At 40.6% G+C, this 19,178-nt stretch overlaps 1 protein-coding gene across 4 annotated transcripts; it reads right to left on the reverse strand.

Moving 5' to 3' along the window:
- Positions 1–601: 601 nt before the first annotated feature.
- Positions 602–17,042, reverse strand: NUP50 (nucleoporin 50). Of its 4 annotated transcripts, none has more exons than XM_065656678.1 (9): positions 16,704–16,873; positions 13,725–13,805; positions 12,485–12,568; positions 10,838–11,033; positions 8,710–9,375; positions 7,619–7,697; positions 6,407–6,525; positions 6,190–6,271; positions 4,611–4,699 (listed from the first exon to the last, which is right to left on the reverse strand). In XM_065656678.1, the coding sequence occupies exons 2-8, from the start codon at positions 13,791–13,793 to the stop codon at positions 6,219–6,221; spliced, it is 1,266 nt and encodes a 421-aa protein (XP_065512750.1). In that variant the 5' UTR covers positions 13,794–13,805; positions 16,704–16,873; the 3' UTR covers positions 4,611–4,699; positions 6,190–6,218. The 4 variants fall into 4 exon arrangements, with proteins under 4 accessions (XP_065512741.1, XP_065512733.1, XP_065512750.1 ...); XM_065656688.1 differs by having other exon boundaries at positions 4,626–4,699; positions 6,205–6,271; XM_065656669.1 differs by lacking the exons at positions 6,190–6,271; positions 16,704–16,873 and adding an exon at positions 16,880–17,042 and having other exon boundaries at positions 602–4,699.
- Between the last annotated feature and the right edge of the window lie 2,136 nt (positions 17,043–19,178).

The following is a 19,178-nucleotide window of genomic DNA, read 5'->3' on the forward strand; positions in this document are numbered from 1 at the left end:
TCCACAACTGTGGACGTTGTGCTGAAGAGAACAGTGGCCAGTAGCAGAAAGTACAGTCATGGTCTCAGCAGTCCGTGGCGCACCGGAAAAGTGATCTACGCTGTTCGTGACCGAATCTGTGTTGATTTTTATCTTTTTTGCCAAACCGTCACAAACCACTGAAGAATCACTTTGTGGCCTGGCTTTAAGCTAGTGCTTTTAGGCTAGGTCTAAAATTCTACATATGCCATCAGGCGAACCCAGCTTTTCCTCTTAAATCTTTTAATATTCAAGCAGAGGTATTTTTGCATCTCTACAGCCATTCTCTTTAGCATGTAAGAAATAGGTTTTTTCTCTTTAGTCAAAGGCAGCACTACCTCCTCCCTCTGAGCTGATTCAGCTCACCGAGCTTGCAAGAAGAAAGCGTTTTGGCTGAAGAAAGCATTTTTGCTGAACAGGCTCTGAGCAGCGTGACAGGTTTCAAAGCTGGCCTGAGGAAGGGGCAGGGGAGGACACTGCTCCGCAGGATTTTCTAGGCAGGAGTTCACCTGCAAGCAACTGATTTTTAAAATTCATTTTATTAATACAGTGTTTTACAGTCAAAGGGAAACACACAAGACACTTATCTCCCATTCGTTTATTCACATTTTCCATGGATTTTTGTACAATTCCTCAATGTATTAGAACTAATGAAGACATTGTTACATGACAAGTTATGTGAAACTTAAATATCCACTGAAAAATTCAGAACAGTTTGAAATCTATTAACAGTAAACAAATCGTCACATTCAGCATTTTCACTGGATTTATACTAGCTCATGCCACTTTAAATTGTTTAATGTCAGTTAATTTCTGCACACAGGCACCAGCTACAAAATTTTAGCAAATGCAAATAAGGTAAGGCATCAGAAAGGAAGTCTTTAAGGATATTTTAAATGTTACAGTGCTGCTGAAATTCTTAATAGCAAAGCGTACCTCCTAATTGGTTTATGTTCTACAACATGTTCATTTGAACTTTAAATTTAATTTAAACCTTCACATCCATGAACCAGAAGGGATTATAGGAACACACTGTTGTGCTCCTAAATAGATAATTTTAAGTACAGTACAAAAAACCCCCTGCATATAGCAATTTAATATTTTAAAATAAAATTCAAACCAACTGTAATAATCTCCCTTACAGATGATTCTGATAATTAAATAAGCAGAGATCTTGATTTTTTTTTTTTTCTATTTTGGGGAGGTGAGAGGGAAAGATTTCTAAGCAGCTGACGTTTCAAAATTAAAGCAGAAGGAAGAATGCATGATCCACGAGACACTTCAACACCTATGTAGAGCTGAAACAGGAGGCATTAACTCAAGTTAGGAAGGAAACTTTCATCTCTAACATCAGGTATCTGATATCCAGCTGCTAAATATACTAAGTATCTACCAAGATACAGGAATGTCTCACTGAGTTGGAATTTCGATCAGAATTCCTTCCCTGTATAGCGTGTGCCACTTTGTTAGGAAGGCATTAGTATATTGATTTCTATGCCCTCCACTAACTTTTGAAGTAATTTTAGGCCTTTATTTCTGTATCATAATCTCTGGTTTTTTACAGGATTTATGTTGTTTAATGTTTCTTAACTAGAAACTGACTTGAAGCATCATCGAAATGTGTTTTTATAAAAGTACTGAAGAAGGGTTGTGCTTTATAACTGAACACCAAGTGAGAGGTGTATGACTGACTTATCCTGCTTTAGTCCAGGTAATTGCAGGGTCACTATGCATGATGTTGATTAAAAACTCTAATTTGCAGTACAATTCTTCCCTGTTCTTTCAGTGGCAACTTTCCCCATGTAAATTGTTTAAAATCATTATGTTTATGCGTATATTTGGCAGTCTAATTAACACAAGATTCCAATTATATACCTTCCCCTAGCTTTACTGATAGATACGTACGTTGCTAAGAATTAAGGTGGCTCCTCTCAGTGTTTCCCACAGCTAACAGAAGATATTACTTGCTACCATGGATATTAAGATCTATTTTTTTTCCAACATAATTTATTATTATTCTACTTATTTTTCCTAGCATTCTGTGCTCTCCCTCTGACCGTCCACCCTTGCAAACATGCCAGAGAGGCACCGGCCATTATTCAGTTTGGCAGCTTTGGAATTGGGCCAGATACATGCGTGCGAAACCCCAAGGCTGCCTCACTTTGCAGGCAAATCATAAGGATACATAGGAAGTTCCGTTTGTTTCTCGCTTGTTTAAGTTAGTTGGTCCACATTTCAATGGATGAAGAAAGGGCTACATGTCCATGAGCTTTGGGAAGCAAACACACACAAACCCAAGACCACCGACACAATCTGTACAGAGTTGCCCTTCGAGTGGGACGCGTAACGAATCTGCTTCCCACAGCCAGCGCTCCGGTCTATAAACCTTTCTGCTCAGAGAAACGTATAAGACACTACAGTCAAAAGACAAAATGCAAAATTAACTGAGCCCTTGGGCATTAAACCTGAGCCTGTATTAATAATAAACTTTCAGGCAATGTTCTGCTTTTCATTCATACACAGTTAACATGCAAGCCTTCAGCTTTTGGCCTCCCATTTCTGTATTAACAAGACTTTTTTTTTTAAAAAAGCACATTATTTTGAGGAAAGTAATGTCACTTAGTTTTAATGTTTTAAGTACTGAGCCAGATGCACAAACAAAAAGGCACCAGTTTATATTTCAAATAATATTTGAAATACTAGCTAAGCTTCCTTTACGCTTGTTAAAAATGCAGTTCCTGTGACCTCAGTGTAGCTGATATGTGAGCAAAGGCCTTTGTTTTTGAACTTTGGTCAAGGGGGCTATAGATCCTGTAAAGTTTTCCCTCCTTTTAGTTAAGAGGGGATTAAAAAAAGGCCATAACCTGAATTGTGCCAGTGAACGAGGACTAAAGGCAGCTGTTTGTCTCCCCTCCAAGAGAGCAGTGGGAAGCAGGTGCTCATCAAATGGTGCTACTGTTTTTCCCCACCCACAGGATGCCACTACTGTGGATTTCCAGGTTGCTTGTGAATTGCATCATGCTGCTTTTTTTTTTTTTTTTTTTTTTTTTTTTTTTAAAGAACAAGATTTTTTTCTTCTGTGCCACATTAGCCAGAGACAGGTTGGTGTGTTTCTGTTCCCCAGAGCTGGTCAGTGTGACACATCACACAGCAGTTCAAGTTTAATATTAACATCTAGCTCTTGGATAGTTTCCAGAGCTGAAAGTGAAGCAGAAAAAAAAACAACAGAGAAGGTGTTTCCAGCAAACAAGATTTGAAAAAGAAAAGGATTAAATAACCAAACAAGGTCTGATAAAGTTGAGATGGAAACTGAGACCACAATGATGTTCTGATCCACAAATTATTGCCACATGGTTAATTTTAACACAGCTGAAAACTGACTTAATAGATTAACCCAGTGCTCCCTACTTCTGTGAGAGAAAGCTTGTCCTAAAGCTGCAAACTACTGCTTTACTTAATATAACACAGTAAAGCACTGTAGTTTTTTAGCACACGGGAAAAATGATTACTGACATACAGACACGTTTATGCACGTATTCTTGGTTATGGCCAGAGGCAATATAAAGATCTATAAAAATCCTGAAATCTGTGAAAAGAGATATCTTCAGAAAAGTACTAGTAGCACGACAAGTACAACATTTACAACTCTGCCTCTGCTGGGTTTCAGTTTTAGACCAAGGGACAAATACCTAGGAGGGACCATAATCGAAGTGCAACCCATGGCCTCTGGCTTGGCAGCAGTCAGCAAATGCCAGCTGTGATTGTGGTCCAGGTTAAACAGTCTTCCAGTTGTCTGCTTGTACTATTGCACATCATTAGCCTGTTGCTACAGTAAGAACCGAACTGACAGCTCTTCTCCAAGAAACACTACTGTCAACAAGACTACGCAAGCAAGTTTTCTTTTAAATATCTGGAGATGCAGTCTCTGAGTCCCAAAAAGCACATGAGTCTGTCAGAGTTAAACCACAGTACAATATATCATATCATTGTTGCTGGGGAACATTGTTGTCACCAACAGCCTGAAAAGTCTCATCAGAATATGACAGACAAATTAAAATTAGAAATCTGGAGTCTAGAAACAGTTTCAACAGTTCAACATCCTCCCTTCTTCAAACAGGAGGTTGTTGCATTGCACTGCAGTCTGCGAGGAAGCTCTGGTACCATTTTTGTACTCTTGGTTTCAGTCCCTTCGGTCAAATCGACCGGTGTTAAAAACTTACGCTTTAGTTTATATCAATGTGCTTTATCCAGAAGAGGTCCTGCATTTAGATAGTGAAAAATGAGGGAGCACAGTCCAACACTTGTGTTCTGTTAAAGCTTTTATTAGCTGGTTTAGCTTTTCCTCAAAGAACTTTTCCAGAATTCCTCTAACAGTTCTTAATATCAGAGTAGAGTTAAGTGTTCAAGTGAAGATACGGAAGAAAAAAAGAGCAGCAGCAGTTTGGCAATAATTCTTCAAATCACTGACTGCAACTTATCTAAGCCTCCTTTTTCTCCAGTAAGATTTTGTGCAACTCATCTGCATCCTCACTTGTTTTCACCCTTATTAACATAGTGACAGGAACAGCTGGATTCTTCTCATCAATTGGTGGATTAGGAACACAGACTATAAGAACATTGTTTTTTCCGGTTCTTGAACATGGCATCTTAGGTGGAATTAGAACATTCAACAGTATGTTTCCTGCATACGGGGAAAAAAAATAAAATTAGCAAATTTTCACCTTTTACTGTAATACCAGTTATGTTAGTATACTTAATAAAGAGGAATTGAAGTTTGTGTTTGGAAGGAAGGCAATTCACAGATGTCATATATACTTGTCTTATTCTTCCCTAACCATCTGTTCATGGCCACTGTTCTCACAGATTTATTTCCTCATTAGGAATGAGGAAATCTCTGACACTACTGTGTCTTCCTTTTTTAAAGGAAGGAGTTTAAAGAATATCAAATTATAGTAGGGACACACAGGAAAAAGAGAAGGGGACAAGCAGCAAGTGAGGACGCAAGTCACAAAGCTTAGTTTATGCTTATGCAAGTTACTCATTCTGACCATCAAGCACAGTTCATAAGCGGAAGCAAAATGTTAGCTTTAACACACAGACCTGTTAATCTAAAACTGACAAACTATGATAGAATAAGTACTTTGTATCCTCAAGTTGTACAACACATCTGATGTGGTCTACCTCTGGGTTACTAACAACAGGTCTATGTCAAGTTGTTAAATTATGTAGGGAGTTCGAGAGCTTCAGTACTAGTGACCTATTAAAACAGTTTGCAAACAAACTCAAACTTGCTTCCACGAAGATGCACACATTTTGTAAACCTGGTAAACAGTTCAGAACACAGCAGTAGTATTTAGGGAAAAGTCCGTCTTCGCCTTCCTTTCCCGTTCAGTTTTTCAACACAGTGAGATGTTCGGAAAAGATCTCACTGTGTGAGATAGCAAAAAGGAAAGTGTGCATCGCTATGATTGCCGTGGCTTCTAGAAACCAATACTTGGAAACAAGACACAAATGTCTTAGTGTATTCCTCAGATCTTTCATAAGCATATTTATTCTGTTTTACGGAACTGGATCTCACATGCCAGTTCATTGAAATTAGGTACTGAAGCGTAGCAAAGCTTCCCAACAATGAGAATCAAAACACTGATTTGCACAGTTAGAGTGCAAACACTCTTCAGCCAGAATATTACACCTTAAAATCTTTAATACATCAGGTTCCTCTAGCTTCCAATGGTTGGGTTTTTTTTCTCTTGAATTAGCTGTATGTGTTAATGTTCATCTCAGAAGATATTCTGAAGTTTCCTTAATATTGTACACTCACCTACCGTTTGTGATCCAACTGAAGGTAGCTAAAACATAGTTAAACAGCTGGCCTTGAGCATGCATTTTAAGAGCAATGCATCTAGCAAAATCCTGCATGCCTGATCTATATAGTGATAGTGCACTTCCCAAGTACAATGGATGTCTACCTACATCGCCAACTATTTACACGTTCAGGATGAACTGCAGATAAATGACAGTTGGCCTCAGAAGAAAGTTTGTTCCTCTTCATCACAGCTTATACACAAATACTTCATTGTGGATCTTAAGCCATGCTTCAAAGCCACTCAACAGTTCAGGGATGGAGAAAAGCTATTAGAAAAAGGCAGCAGGGGGAATACCCAAACATACACCACAACTTTATACTTCCTTGCACTGCTTCATGTGCACTCTTTGGTAATCTCATTAGAGGCATCCAATTGCTTGTTCAGTACTTGAAATTATAAAAAAAAAAAGGTAGAAAGGTTTTCACACTTGTCTGTTATGCTGTGTAACCAAAAAAAGAAAAATCCTAATGCTTAGCATGGAATTTTACTTCAAGACTTGCTACCAGAAGAAATTTATTTACCTAAATTGGTGTCTGCTCGGACTAGGAGCTGAGTTTTTTCATTTCCTGCTGGTTTTAAGTGTAATGTTCCTACACCTTTTTCTTTAAATTCGTTATCCTTTTTGTAGAACAGTTTGCACCTGTGGAAAAAAAACCAGAACACACAACCTATTTTGTGCAGATATGTAAAGATTAAATACAAAGATATCTCACAAATATACACACACATATATATATACACACATGTATACATCTGACTCACAGTAAGCCAATACTTTAACAATAAGCAGGAGCTAACACGCTGTGAGTAGCATAAGTCTTTATTCTTATTGACCTTGATTGTTTCATATGCTAACAGATCATACTTCCAGTTCACAAAGAGGAATTTACTTATTTCTTTCAGTACTAAAATAACAAACTTATTACTTTCAGGGAAAAGTAAAATGCAGAGCAACCTCTACTCAGGGTCTATAATGAGTAGTAACTGTAAGCTACTGCTTAAAACCACTAATTACAAAACCATAAGAATTTGCTGTATCATTCTAAAGTTAGAATATGACTTCTAAGTAAAACTTAAAAGCATTTTTTAAAGTGAAGCTCCAATAAACCTAACACCATTCTTCATAAATTAGCACGTAACTTCTCTCAGATAAAGCAAATGACTTTTTGTAGAAGGACAAATTCTGTGCCAAGTGTTAAGCAAACATAATTATTTGGACTACTGAACATGCTTTGAAAAACTTCTTCTAGTAGAAGGAGTCTCACTCTGAACTTAAAAGTACAACTTGTTCACTCCTTCATACAACAATCAGCATTTTCCAGCTGAAGAGTCTTATTTTAGGCTATGCAAATATCTGAACACCTGACTGATTTTTCAGAAGTACAGTACGTTATTTCTGTGGTACAAGCCTTACAATTTAAACTTACTAAACCTGATGAAGGCAGAAACATCTTCATTTGTAAAAAAAAATTATCACAGGTAGAACACAAACTAGTTATCAGTGCTGTGTCCAATATACAAGAATTTTAGGAAGATCTTACACCCTTTTGTCTGTGATTAATTTTTTACAAGTGGAACTTCATATTCTACATGGCTTCCTAACAAGCTTTATTAACCACGAAGTCAAGAACGTATACACCATTAGTTACGCACTGCAGTGAAGAATAGCAATACTCAGCTATGAATTGTATTCATTATTATTCTATTCACTGTTCCAAGTTGAAATCACTTACTTCTTTGAGTAGAAAGCATCATCCTCTTTTATTTCATTAACAATGACTTTTGGTGGCTCTTCTTCCTCCTCTTCTCCTCCTTTAAATAAAAAGTTTTAATACATTCTATATGTTAATGTTGTGTTATAATGTAAATCTGGAAGGTATTTTTGGCATTGTATTATTATCCATCCATTATATGGATGCTGTATTTGCCATAGACACACGTAGCCTGTCAAAAATTGCCAAAAAACATTTAAATCAATGTGGGCTCTAAAGCAGCTTCAGCTACAGACAAATATCTGTCTTTTCATTCAGCCACACCCCTGAGGCAACTTTACGCTCATCTTCGGTTTAAGTGGGACGGCAATACCCAACCGCCACCAAACAATTGAAACCAAAAAATACAAAGCTTAACAAGTCAAACTTAAGTCAAAACCTTCTACTGAGGAGAAGAGTTGTAACATTTCAAAGAATAGTCTCCACAAATTGCCTCAAGTGAAGAATAATATACTAAATGCCTCCACAGCCAAGTTTGACTGGGGGACAGGGTCATCAGTTGCAGGCATGACAGCCAAGAGACAGTGGCGGGATTATGCCGTTCCAGTCCCTCAACTGCTGAGATTTCTATCAGCTTACTGTATCCAGTTTAGGTAAATCGCAGAGTAAAACTGTCAGGTAGTGTGCAACATTATTTGCCTTACAATCATTAAGTAGGTTGTATAAAACTGTTCTATATCTCGTGCATTTTGCTGAGAGGATCTCTATTGGGAAAAGCAGAAGGACTGAAATGTCCTGCAGGCTCAAATATGAAAAAAACAGTTGCTTTAAATGTCATCGAGTCTTGTGTTGAGCTGAAGAATTGTATTCTATTACAGAAAGTATAAACCTGACAGAAATATATAGGTTTTGATAACCATATACGTTTAGTGTTACTTAAACCGTATGCAAGACTGACATATTTCCAGACTAGTGGTACAGTTTTGCACTTGCAAATTCAAGAACAATTATGTTCTAGTTCAACTTAGTATTATTTCACCTTTGCAATATTCTTATTATTCCACATACATTCACAGCTTACCATTAAAATCATCATTTTAAATAGAATTTACCTTTATCATCGCTATTGCCACTTTCTGTCTGAACTTCCAATATATTGGTGGATACTGCAGAGACAGGCTTAGTCTGGTTTGTATCTTTCCCAAAAAAACCTGAATTCCCAGGAGAAAATGAGAAACTACTAAGTGTTCCTGAACCAATGGAACCCAAAACAGAACTGTCGACACTCTTGCCAAAATTAAAAGAGACAGTTGATGTAGCTCCTAACGATGGGTCTTTATTTTCAGGTGCAGCTTCAGGTTTTTTGTCCGAGGTATCCTCAGTTTTGTTATTGCTGAACAAGAATGTTGTTCCTTGCTGCAGCTTTGAATTCCCAAATGCAGAAACTGTTGACTGAGAGCCAGGTGTCTTGTTGCTTTCATTTTCAGAGCCACTATCGCTACTGCTTCCATGTTGCTGTTCAATATTTGCTAAATACTTCTCATAGTCTCTAAAGATGGGTGTCAGGTCACATAGTGGGTTTGTGTTTACATGCTTAACTATCCAGTCACGCACAGAACAGTTTAAAGCTGCCAACTGTTTGTGGTAAACACTAGAGCTACAAACTTTACTCTGAGCGTAGCCAGATGAGGACGGTTGACTGCCACCATTAGCTTTTGGGCTTGCAGCCTTTTTCTCAGTAAATGCAGTAGTAGTGGGACCATTGGACATTGTGGATCCTATTAGAAGAAAAACACGGTTTAGAACAGGGGTGTCAAACTGATTTTCACCAAGGGCCACAGGAGCCTCGCGGTTGCCTTCAAAGGACCAAATGTAATTTTAGGTCTGTACAAATGTAATCACTCCTACATTTATACAGTCTTAAAATTACATTTGGCCCTTTGAAGGTGACCACAAGGCTGATGTGGCCCCCGGTGAAAATCAGTTTGACACCCCTGGTTTAGAACTTTTTTTTCCAGAAAGCACAGTTCTCATAAATACCTAAACTAAATGTTCTCAATATTTCTTTATCAAATCGCTCGTTCTTGCTCAGTTACGTACCCTGTCTTTTATCACAACACTGTGTACTAGATACAAATAAACAGACAATGCTGTGAAAGACACCTAAGCACACTAAGTTTAGAAAAGTTAGTTCAGGGATAGACAAAGGAGATGGGAGCACACAGTTGTATTAAAAAAAATACAAAGAAATTGTACAGAATAATGTTTAAAAAAAAAAGTTTTGTATTTTACCAAAACCCTCAAAATCTTATGTTTTACCAAGCTGTAACAGTAATTAAAAGATTCAGTTATCTCTTGCTACTTGTGCTTTAAAAAAATCTCTGAACACACCAGCCCATGATTTTGCACATTTGAGTGGCATCTGTTTAAAACCATAATAAGCAAATCAAGAAAAATCCTCATTAAATATTTAAGTTTCTCACAATTTAGTTAAGCTCACTGAAATTAAGTTACTCTAGACTTCAGACTCCACCATTTCTACTCTGGGGCATGCTGACTCTAAAACAGTGGCATGCTTAACATTTCTGCATCTCCAGCACAAAGGGATAGAATTAATATTCTTCAGGGACTACCAAATCATGAGGCTAGAGTTAGATTTGTCAAAATATTTCAAGTGTCTTTAAATGTAGGTATAAATGTCACAGATAAAATTCTAGTAAGGCTGTTTGCAGTATAAGATGTACCTGGAAAAATGTTATGACTTTAGCTATGACTTTAGCTACTAGAACAAGACCTTAAGAAAAAAAAAATAACACACACACAAAAAAGCAACCTCCTCCCCCCCACTCCCCCCAAGGAAATTGCAGTCCTACTAAAGGGATATTTTCCATTAGCTTTTTCTTTATATTAAATTCAGAGAATTGGGACGATTATTTAACTGGAACGTGTTATCAGGTGTTTTATACTGTTTACAGGGTGTCTTATGCCAATGTGTTCCATTCCCATTTTTTGTCACAGACCTTTTACCTCTAGTATTAGACCAAATATGAATTTAGTTTTCGCCTCTTAAAACGGAATGCATTTGACAACTTGTCCCTCCAGCAGTCTAAAATCTAAAGAGGAATAAAGTCTTAAAACAGAACTATAGGGCGGTTTGAATTTGTTTTTCACTATTAAATTAAGCATACATATTTATCAACAAATTCAGCCATAAAATGTGTAGGGTTATTTAAAACTTACCAAATGCTGATTGTGTTTCCGAGGTGGTCTTCAAACTGCTGAAAGAAGGAGTGCTAGAGACACTACTGCTTCCATTCAACAGCCCTTCTAAAGGCTTTATTCCTGCACCATTACCAAATCCACTGAAGCCACCTCCTCCTTTTCCAGAAGGCAATATAAAGCCTTTAAATCCTTTAAAAGCTCCTCCACTTTCAGACTGGGAAAGAGACAAAAAAAAAAAAAAAAAAAAAAGACACACAACCAGTTACATACACCTCCTCCACAAAAATCCTAGTCCCACTTAATATTCCACTTACTTTACCCTGGTTCAGCATGTCACTTTGTGTATTATGCTAAGTCAGCTATGTAAACAAAATTAATAGCTTCCTTAAGACACATACTGCTGCTATTTTTAAAGGACTCAGATGTTTAATATGAAAATAAACTAGATCTAGGAAGTGGATACATAAAAGTTATTCAGAGCAGCGGATGTGTTTGACTACCTATTTAGACATTCATAGCATCTTGTTTTCTTTAAATAATTACTTAGCAATACGTAATTGCAGACTTATTTTCAGCAATTTTTAGCATTTACAACCACAATTAGAGTCTAACACTTCAAGCCACTCATCAAAACAGCATACTTTGGTAGTCACCTATGCAAAGTTTAAGTGATTTACCAGAAATATTCCAATAGGACTGACAGGACAAGCAAAGATAAACTGTACTTGATAAGCTAATATGTATGGTTTCTTTCTTGCATCACCTTTTCCCAGCACAATCCTTTAATTAATCACACCCTCTGCCACATTTGTGGCTACTACTACTATAGGTAAAAATGGGATAGGACAGCTTCCTCATTTCCATTGCTTGGACAGCAGAAGGCAAATCAACAGCACAGGAGAAAAGTATCGAGCTCCTAACTGTGCCTAGTCCCATTCAATCCAAAATCAATTTGAGTGACAGGTAAAGTTTCTGTCCTGTTTCTCACATGGGGCATGGACTGTTGAAAGAATGTTTCATGGAAAGATATAAGACAAAGTCAGGGATTTTTGAAAGGACTACAGTTTTGCTGGACTGGGTTAATGCTTTCACAGAGACTAAACCTGTAACAAAAGCCAACCTCCTTTCAATTTTCAATTTGTTATTGCAAAACGTAGGTGGCACTAAAGCCTCATGGGGGGTAGGGGGAAGTTGCAGCATTCCTAACAAAAGACATCTTTTTCATTCTCAGTTCAGCTTAGTATTTTGGCTTTTACTTATTTAGCCTCTGAGACATCCCCAACCCACCAGCATGGATAACTAGTAACTTTTGATTTTCAGGCTTCCACCTCCGCAAAGAATGAAACCGAAGCAGTTCGAATGCTGTTTTACCCATCTTTAAATGACACTGTGTCTGAAACGCTCTTGCATTTATACTTCAAAAATACACATTTCCCTTCACAGAGTCAGTACTAGTATTACCCATTTTTCATTCTCGCCTTATTCTTGCTATGGAGCAGTAAGTGAAAATTAATTTGCGTGTATGAGCTGACTAGTTGCCTATACCTTCTAAATGATAGCTTTGTGCAATATTATTACAAGCCCAAATAAGCAAAAAATGGAACATGGATGTCATATTTTGCAACTGAGTCAAACTATAACATTAACGCCCAGTGATTACTTTACCTCTGATCCAACATTTCGGCGCTTTGCTTTTTTAATAGCTCTGTTCTTCAGGACTTCCTCGCTAGCAACTGAGAATGTTCCCACCTTTAAGAAGTAGTTAAAGAATCATTAGTGAAATTCTCGGAATGTCGTAAAGTCTCAGAATCTCATAAAGTCATCATAGTCTAAAGAGATAGCTGAGATCAGTTTTTGAACACAACTGTAACACTTCCCCCTAACAAATAAGGGGAGAAGTAAAAAAAACCACCACACACTGTGATTAGCCTGCCAGCTACTTGAACGTAAGTTGATGCTTTCAAAACTCTGTCTTTCTTGTTCTACATTACATTTTCCTTCATGCAATCTCAATTTCATTACAACAAATAAATGAAGAATTTTTTTTAAACAAAGCTGTAAGATATCTTTGCTGAAAGTCATCTGTCAGTATTGCACTGTTACAAAAAAGCATCAGCTTGGAGAAGGTATAGAGATGTATACCCTAAGTCAATCTCCTGCAGTCTGCTGTAGTTCAAGTATTAGAAAAAGCTAATGACTAACTACTACCCTGTAATAAATGAGGAAATTAAATTTTCTTAAATTCAGATTTCTGGAAGAGTACCATCAGTTTTCTCTCTCACATTTTATAGGCCTAAACATTTAATACTTTCAGCAGCACAGAGGCTAGCACAGTTTGTTTAGGGATTATACATGAGCCATAAGTAAGTATGAGACACTAAACAGGAAAATCTCATTTTACGATCAGATGAAATTTATCATTTGACTGTTGGCTTAATTCCTTTGGCTGTGTAGGGACATGCAGCTAAGCACTCCAAATTAACGTATTTCTGAAATTAACTATTACTGACCTTTAAGAAAAACAGACACAAGACATGAAGAAAATTTAGCTCAAGAAATCAAAGCCACTTTTCTTGTGAACTCAATAAATACCCATCACACATCTGAAGAGTTCAAAAGCATTATGCATTTTAACAAGCCTGGGGTTCACTTTAGAAATGTAAAATTCCTTTTCCCTGAGCTGCTCATGTCATTTTAACTGTTAAAAGCTGCTTTGCCATATGGTCTGCATATACTGGAAGCTTCATTAAAAAAAAAAAAAAAAAAATCACTTACATAGAATTATCTTTAACTGCTACACTTTTAACCAGTTTTACTGTAGATTTCACCCACAATATAAATATCACATGTAAATAAGTACCCTACTACCTGCAATGGTGTGTGGGGAATCTAATGTGTAACTTACCTCCTCAGCTTCATCCTCCTGATCCCAGTTTCTGTCAGTCAGTTCCTTCTCTGCAATTCTCTTTGCCATTTTTCCACACCTCTGTGGGGAAAAAAAAAAATATTCAATTGCACAGAAATGAAATTCTAAGCAACAGTGATCTTCAATTTGTATTACTTAGAACAAGTAATGGGAATCAGAGTTCATATAGCAGTAGGTCAAAATTGGAATGACAGTTAAGAATTAAGTCGCTAACAAACATTGCAGCAACAACAATCAACAGCACTTGAGATAAAAGTTGTTGTGATAAGCCATATTTGATCTTAAATTTAAACAACAGAAACATGCAGTTCAATTATAGCATAAGTTTTCTTTAGCAGCAATACTGGCTAGAGAAATTCCTTTCAGTCTCATAACCCATATCCCTGATCAAGACTTACTCTGAAGGGCTAGAAAAAAAAACACGGTAAAAAAGGATCTAGTTAAAACATCTCATGTTCCACTCCATCTTGCCTCAAGATACCCATGTAAGCAGCAAGATAAAAGCTGGTTTACAGCATCTAAAATAAATACTGATGAGGACCTACTAAAGCAACAGGACAAAAAGCTTGGGTAAGACTAAAGACAATGCTCTACTACAAAAAAAATACAGGATTGGTAGAATGTTACTAATTAGAAATCTGAAAAATTCTATTCCAAATAAATCTGATCATTTTTCCTCCAAAGGACACATAAAGCGTATAATGGATTTTAGAGCAATTACTGTAAGAAGCCATCATCATTTAGCCAGTTATCTCTGCAATGTAAAGGAAAATCAACTTTGAAGGAGGAATGTCCGTAATAGGTCCGAGTTCAAATTTACTAAAGTACAACTTATCAGCTGTGTGCAAAACCAAGGAACTAATCCAGCTATGCTAGTTTGTATCTGAAAGACTTGGGAAGCAATCACATTGCTCAAATTTTATGGAAAAGGTTTTTTTATTATAATTACATTGACTGCCACTAACTATGAAAACTCTTCAAAGAAAATATGTCAGTTTGTAGCAATTTAAGTCTTGAGCGAGCACAAGAATTAAAACGCTTAAAAAACCTTCTTGAGTTTGTGATTCAGACCAGATAAAAAAAAATCCAGAAATAGTTGCATTTCAGAGCTGCAAATGATGATGATACATGATTACAGCACATCTTGCTTAGCAATTAAATATTTTTAAACAGAACAGTAAATCCAGCTGCACAGTGGTCTTACAGAAATCACAAGTCAAAGCCATGAATTTTGGTTTGACACACTTCACAAATGCAGTCAAGTTATTAGAATCTTTTGGAAGTACAGTGACAGACTAGTTTATGTAAATGCTTTAAAATGGCATAGACCACACCATCCTGAAAGTAGAGGTCCTTCCATCCCCTGCATGATTCTCAGCAGACTGGCAAACTATTTAAATCTAACCCATTGGAAAAAAAAATAAAATAAAAATACTTATTTAAAAGTCATATTGGCTTCCCAGCCGAGTTTCCCACAAGGGTATACAAATACTTGCAACCAGAAGACGACAAGATTGCATCTCTTTGGCAGCAGCCACAGCTCAAAGGCTAGCAGGACCTAGAATTACACCATTGAATTCCACAGCAGATCAAATTACCACTATTAACACAGCCACTGAAGCATGACAAACACATTAACTAAAGCCTGTTCTCCACTAACAGAAAAGGGGTGAACCTGCTGGCCTTGGCTCCAGGTTCCTTGCGCCTACCCATGTTTACACGATTTCTCTATATCAATAGTGAAAACGGAGCAGACAAGAGAATCTTAGATAAGCAAGCAGACAAGAGAATCTTAGATAAGCAAACACACTGGCAAGAGAATCCTAGACGTGTTTTCTAACCTGTGAAACAAGAAGCAACACAAAACCACTTCTATCTAAAATTCACAACCCTCAAGACGTTTTTGTAGCAAATAGTCTGAAGAGGTTGAGATGGGAGTATTTTGAGAAACAGCTCTTTTTATTAAAACAACAACAACAAAATCAAACCCACAATATAGACGTTTTGTTGAACTACTACAGTCCACTTAGGAACTACAGGTGCCGTATTCAACGCAGCGGTTTGGAAACAAGATTTAATTTTAACACGACATCACCTCTCTACCGTAAGGCTACAAAACTCGCACTGTCGGAGCGGCCAACCTCAAACCCAGGCAGCGCATGAAGCCACTGGCATCCCACTCATCACACTTGCGAGACCGAGGGCACCCAGCGCCGCAGACAGCCCTGGGGTCCCGGGCTGTGTCCCGGAGCAGCCGCTGCCGGGCGGGCAGGGGCTGGTGCAGCCAGGCTGCCGCCCGGGAGCTGAGCCACGTTTCTCCTGCCCCGGGAAAACGTTCGGTTTCGGCGGAGGCTCTTTCGGTTTAACACAGAGTCCCGCTTGCTTCCTTTCCAAAGGCCTCCGAGGTTCCTCCCAGCCACCCGCCACACGTTACAAGACAGCCCAGCGCTTTTAAAACATCGAGACGCGTTTCTACCCCCGCCCCGCTGCAGCTCGGCCAAAACGCCATCGCCCCCCCCCGCCCAGCACCGCGAACCAGGCCTTACGGAGCCGGGAGGCTCCCAGGGTGAATTCCCTCCCTGCTCGGCATCCCGTCTGCCTCAGGCCCGCCGGTGAGATGTGCGGCCAGGCCACCCCTCCTCCTTACCCCCGTGTCACACCCAAGCGCTCCCTCCAGGGAAGGCGATGCCGGCGGCCAGGCCGCGGTGGGGCGGGGAGGCCCGCGGGGAGACACGCACGCACGGGCAGGCGCCCCGGGGGAAACACCAGCTCGCCGGGAGCGGGACGATCTCCCTCCGGGCACACCGGCACGTCCGCCCGCCCTAAGCAGCCCACCCGGGCCGACTGCCGGCCTCGGCCCTACCCCGCGGCGTGTCCCGCACTCCCCCCGGCGCACGTAGAAGGCACCAGGGCGGGCGATCCCGGGAGCGGAGAGGGGAGGAGAGAGCAGGTACTCACCCCCGCGGGGCGGCCCCTCCCGTGCGCGGGGCCGGGCGGGCGGCTCTCCCCCGCGGCGCCGGGCTGCGGGGCCGGGGCTGCGGCTGTGGCGGGCGGGAGGCGGAGTCTGGTCGCAGGCTGCCCGGGCCCGGAACCCGCTCACCATCCCACAGACAGGCCCTCCGCCCGCACTGTACCTCCGCGGGTCGCCGGCGTCGCTCGAGCCGCCGTCAGGCCGCCGCCGTTTGATCCCTCCGCAAAGACGGGGGGGGTATATTGTTTTTAAGACGCGAGAGGCACCGCCGGCCGCCGTCCCCGCGGCCGCCTCCTCCGCGCATGCGCCCCGCTCCTCCCGCGGCCGGCGCGGCGCGGAGGGAGGAGGGCCCGAGGGGCGGAACCCGCGGCTCCGCAGCCGGTGGCTGGGGCGCGGGTCACGTGGCTGCCGCGGCCCAATGGGAGGGCTCATCCTGCCAACGGCCGGCGGGGCTGCGCATGCTCACTGAGGGACTGACGCGCTCGCGCCGGCCGTTCGAATTGTGGTCACGTGGCCGGCGCCTTGATTCCCTCTCCTCCCCCTTCCGGTGCCGGCCTGTGTTGAGGCGGCGGAGCCGGGCCCGCGGGGAGGGCTGCGGTGCTTCTGGGCCCAAGATGGGGCCGCGCACGGCGGTGGAGGGGTGTCTACGCCAGATGTGGCCGGGTAGCGGGGCGCCTCCTGCCGTAGCTGTACCCGCCGCTTGCCCGGCTGGGCGCAGCTGCCGCTGACTCATGCAGGGCCGGCTCCGGCCTGGCTGGCGGCGGGAGGAGCGGTTGTTTGCCAGGCTCTGTGCCTGACTGACCTATATAAGCCTTGGCCCGCTGGTTGCCTCGCTCCTGGCTTATTCTCCCAGCGGTGTAGTAGACAGAATCGCAGAATGTTAGGGATTGGAAGGGACCTCAAAAGATCATCTAGTCCAATCCCCCCACCGGAGCAGGAACACCCAGGTGAGGTTACACAGGAAGGCGTCCAGGCGGGTTTTGAATGTCTCCAGAGAAGGAGACTCCACAACCTCCCTGGGCAACCTATTGGAGTGCTCTGGCACTGTCACCGTGAAGAAGTTTCTTCTCAAATTTAAGTGGAACCTCCTGTGTTCCAGTTTGTACCCACTGCCCCTTGTCCTATCATTGGTTGTCACTGAGAAGAACCTGGCTCCATCCTCGTGACACTCACCCTTTACATATTTATAAATATTAATGAGGCCACCCCTCAGCCTCCTCCAAGCTAAAGAGACCCAGCTCCCTCAGCCTTTCCTCATAAGGGAGATGCTCCACTCCCTTCATCATCTTTGTGGCTTTGCGCTGGACTCTCTCCAGCAGTTCCCTGTCCTTGAACTTGGTGGGATTAGTGCTAGTGTGAAGCAACTGGAGAGAAGGTAACGGCCTCAGGTTGAAAACAGTTGCTCCTAAACACTTTTGCATCCTGTGCTGCAATCATGTACCACCTTAGAACTGTAACAGTATAAATTAAGGCAACCAGAGTAAACCTAAAAGCTGCAGTTCTCATGCCCTGTCTCAGGTGCTAGCTTATTGCTAAGGCTTAGGGTGCTAAGCTTGCAAGCTGGAACACCTTGACCTAACATTACAAAAACAAACAAACAAGAAAAGGTAAATTACTTTTTTAAAAGAACTTGTTCTTCTAAAGCATTTAAATTCCTTAAATGGAGGAATACCCCCCTGCTAAAAACCCTCTAGCAGTAGAGTTCATGAGGCATTGATTTTTATCATGTCTGGGACCCTAAGACTCCTGAGGCATAGGCTTACCCCCAGGTTGTGTTACCCTAATTTTAACCTTCAAACAATGTATTTTCACCATGTGTTTTTGGTCTTTATAAAATGTACAAATATATCAAACTTTTGTCAGGTAATAATTTGGAAAGCTCATTTTACCTGCCTTCCTGTGATTTCAGATATACTATTTTAAAATGTGTGTCACTGCACAATGATGGCATAAACCAGTGTTAATGCCTTGAACTTGAAATTAAATGTTTTCCAAGTATCACTTACTGTCAAAAATAGGACCATGCTATTATTTCTTTTTTAACTGGCACTCAGCTGGTTTAGATCCAATTTATGTTTAGATCCTATCAGTGACTCCATGTGTTTTTAACATTCTCTTCAATATAGGAACACAAACCCCAACATCTTTTTGTTGCATTGTCTATCTGGTAGCCCTTTTGAAAAGTTCTACTCTTTTGCTTAAAAAATAAAATCCCTGAACTATTCCTATTACCTGTGCGAAATATCCCACCTTCACTTGCTCTTCTGCAGGCTCCTAAGAGTTTAAGGTTATCCTTTCCCAGGGCTTGGGTGCATTGTAGTTTGCCCCTTCATAATTGCAATAACAGAGATGAAGTCTTTAAAGATAATTTCTAAAATAGTTGCGATTTGGTTCTGTCAGCACAAACAAAGTACAAGCCTGTTAGTAACAAACACTGTGACCCTGTTGTCCAATCACACCAG

This window comes from Caloenas nicobarica, chromosome 1, assembly GCF_036013445.1.
Source record: "Caloenas nicobarica isolate bCalNic1 chromosome 1, bCalNic1.hap1, whole genome shotgun sequence".
Classification (NCBI taxonomy): domain Eukaryota; kingdom Metazoa; phylum Chordata; class Aves; order Columbiformes; family Columbidae; genus Caloenas; species Caloenas nicobarica.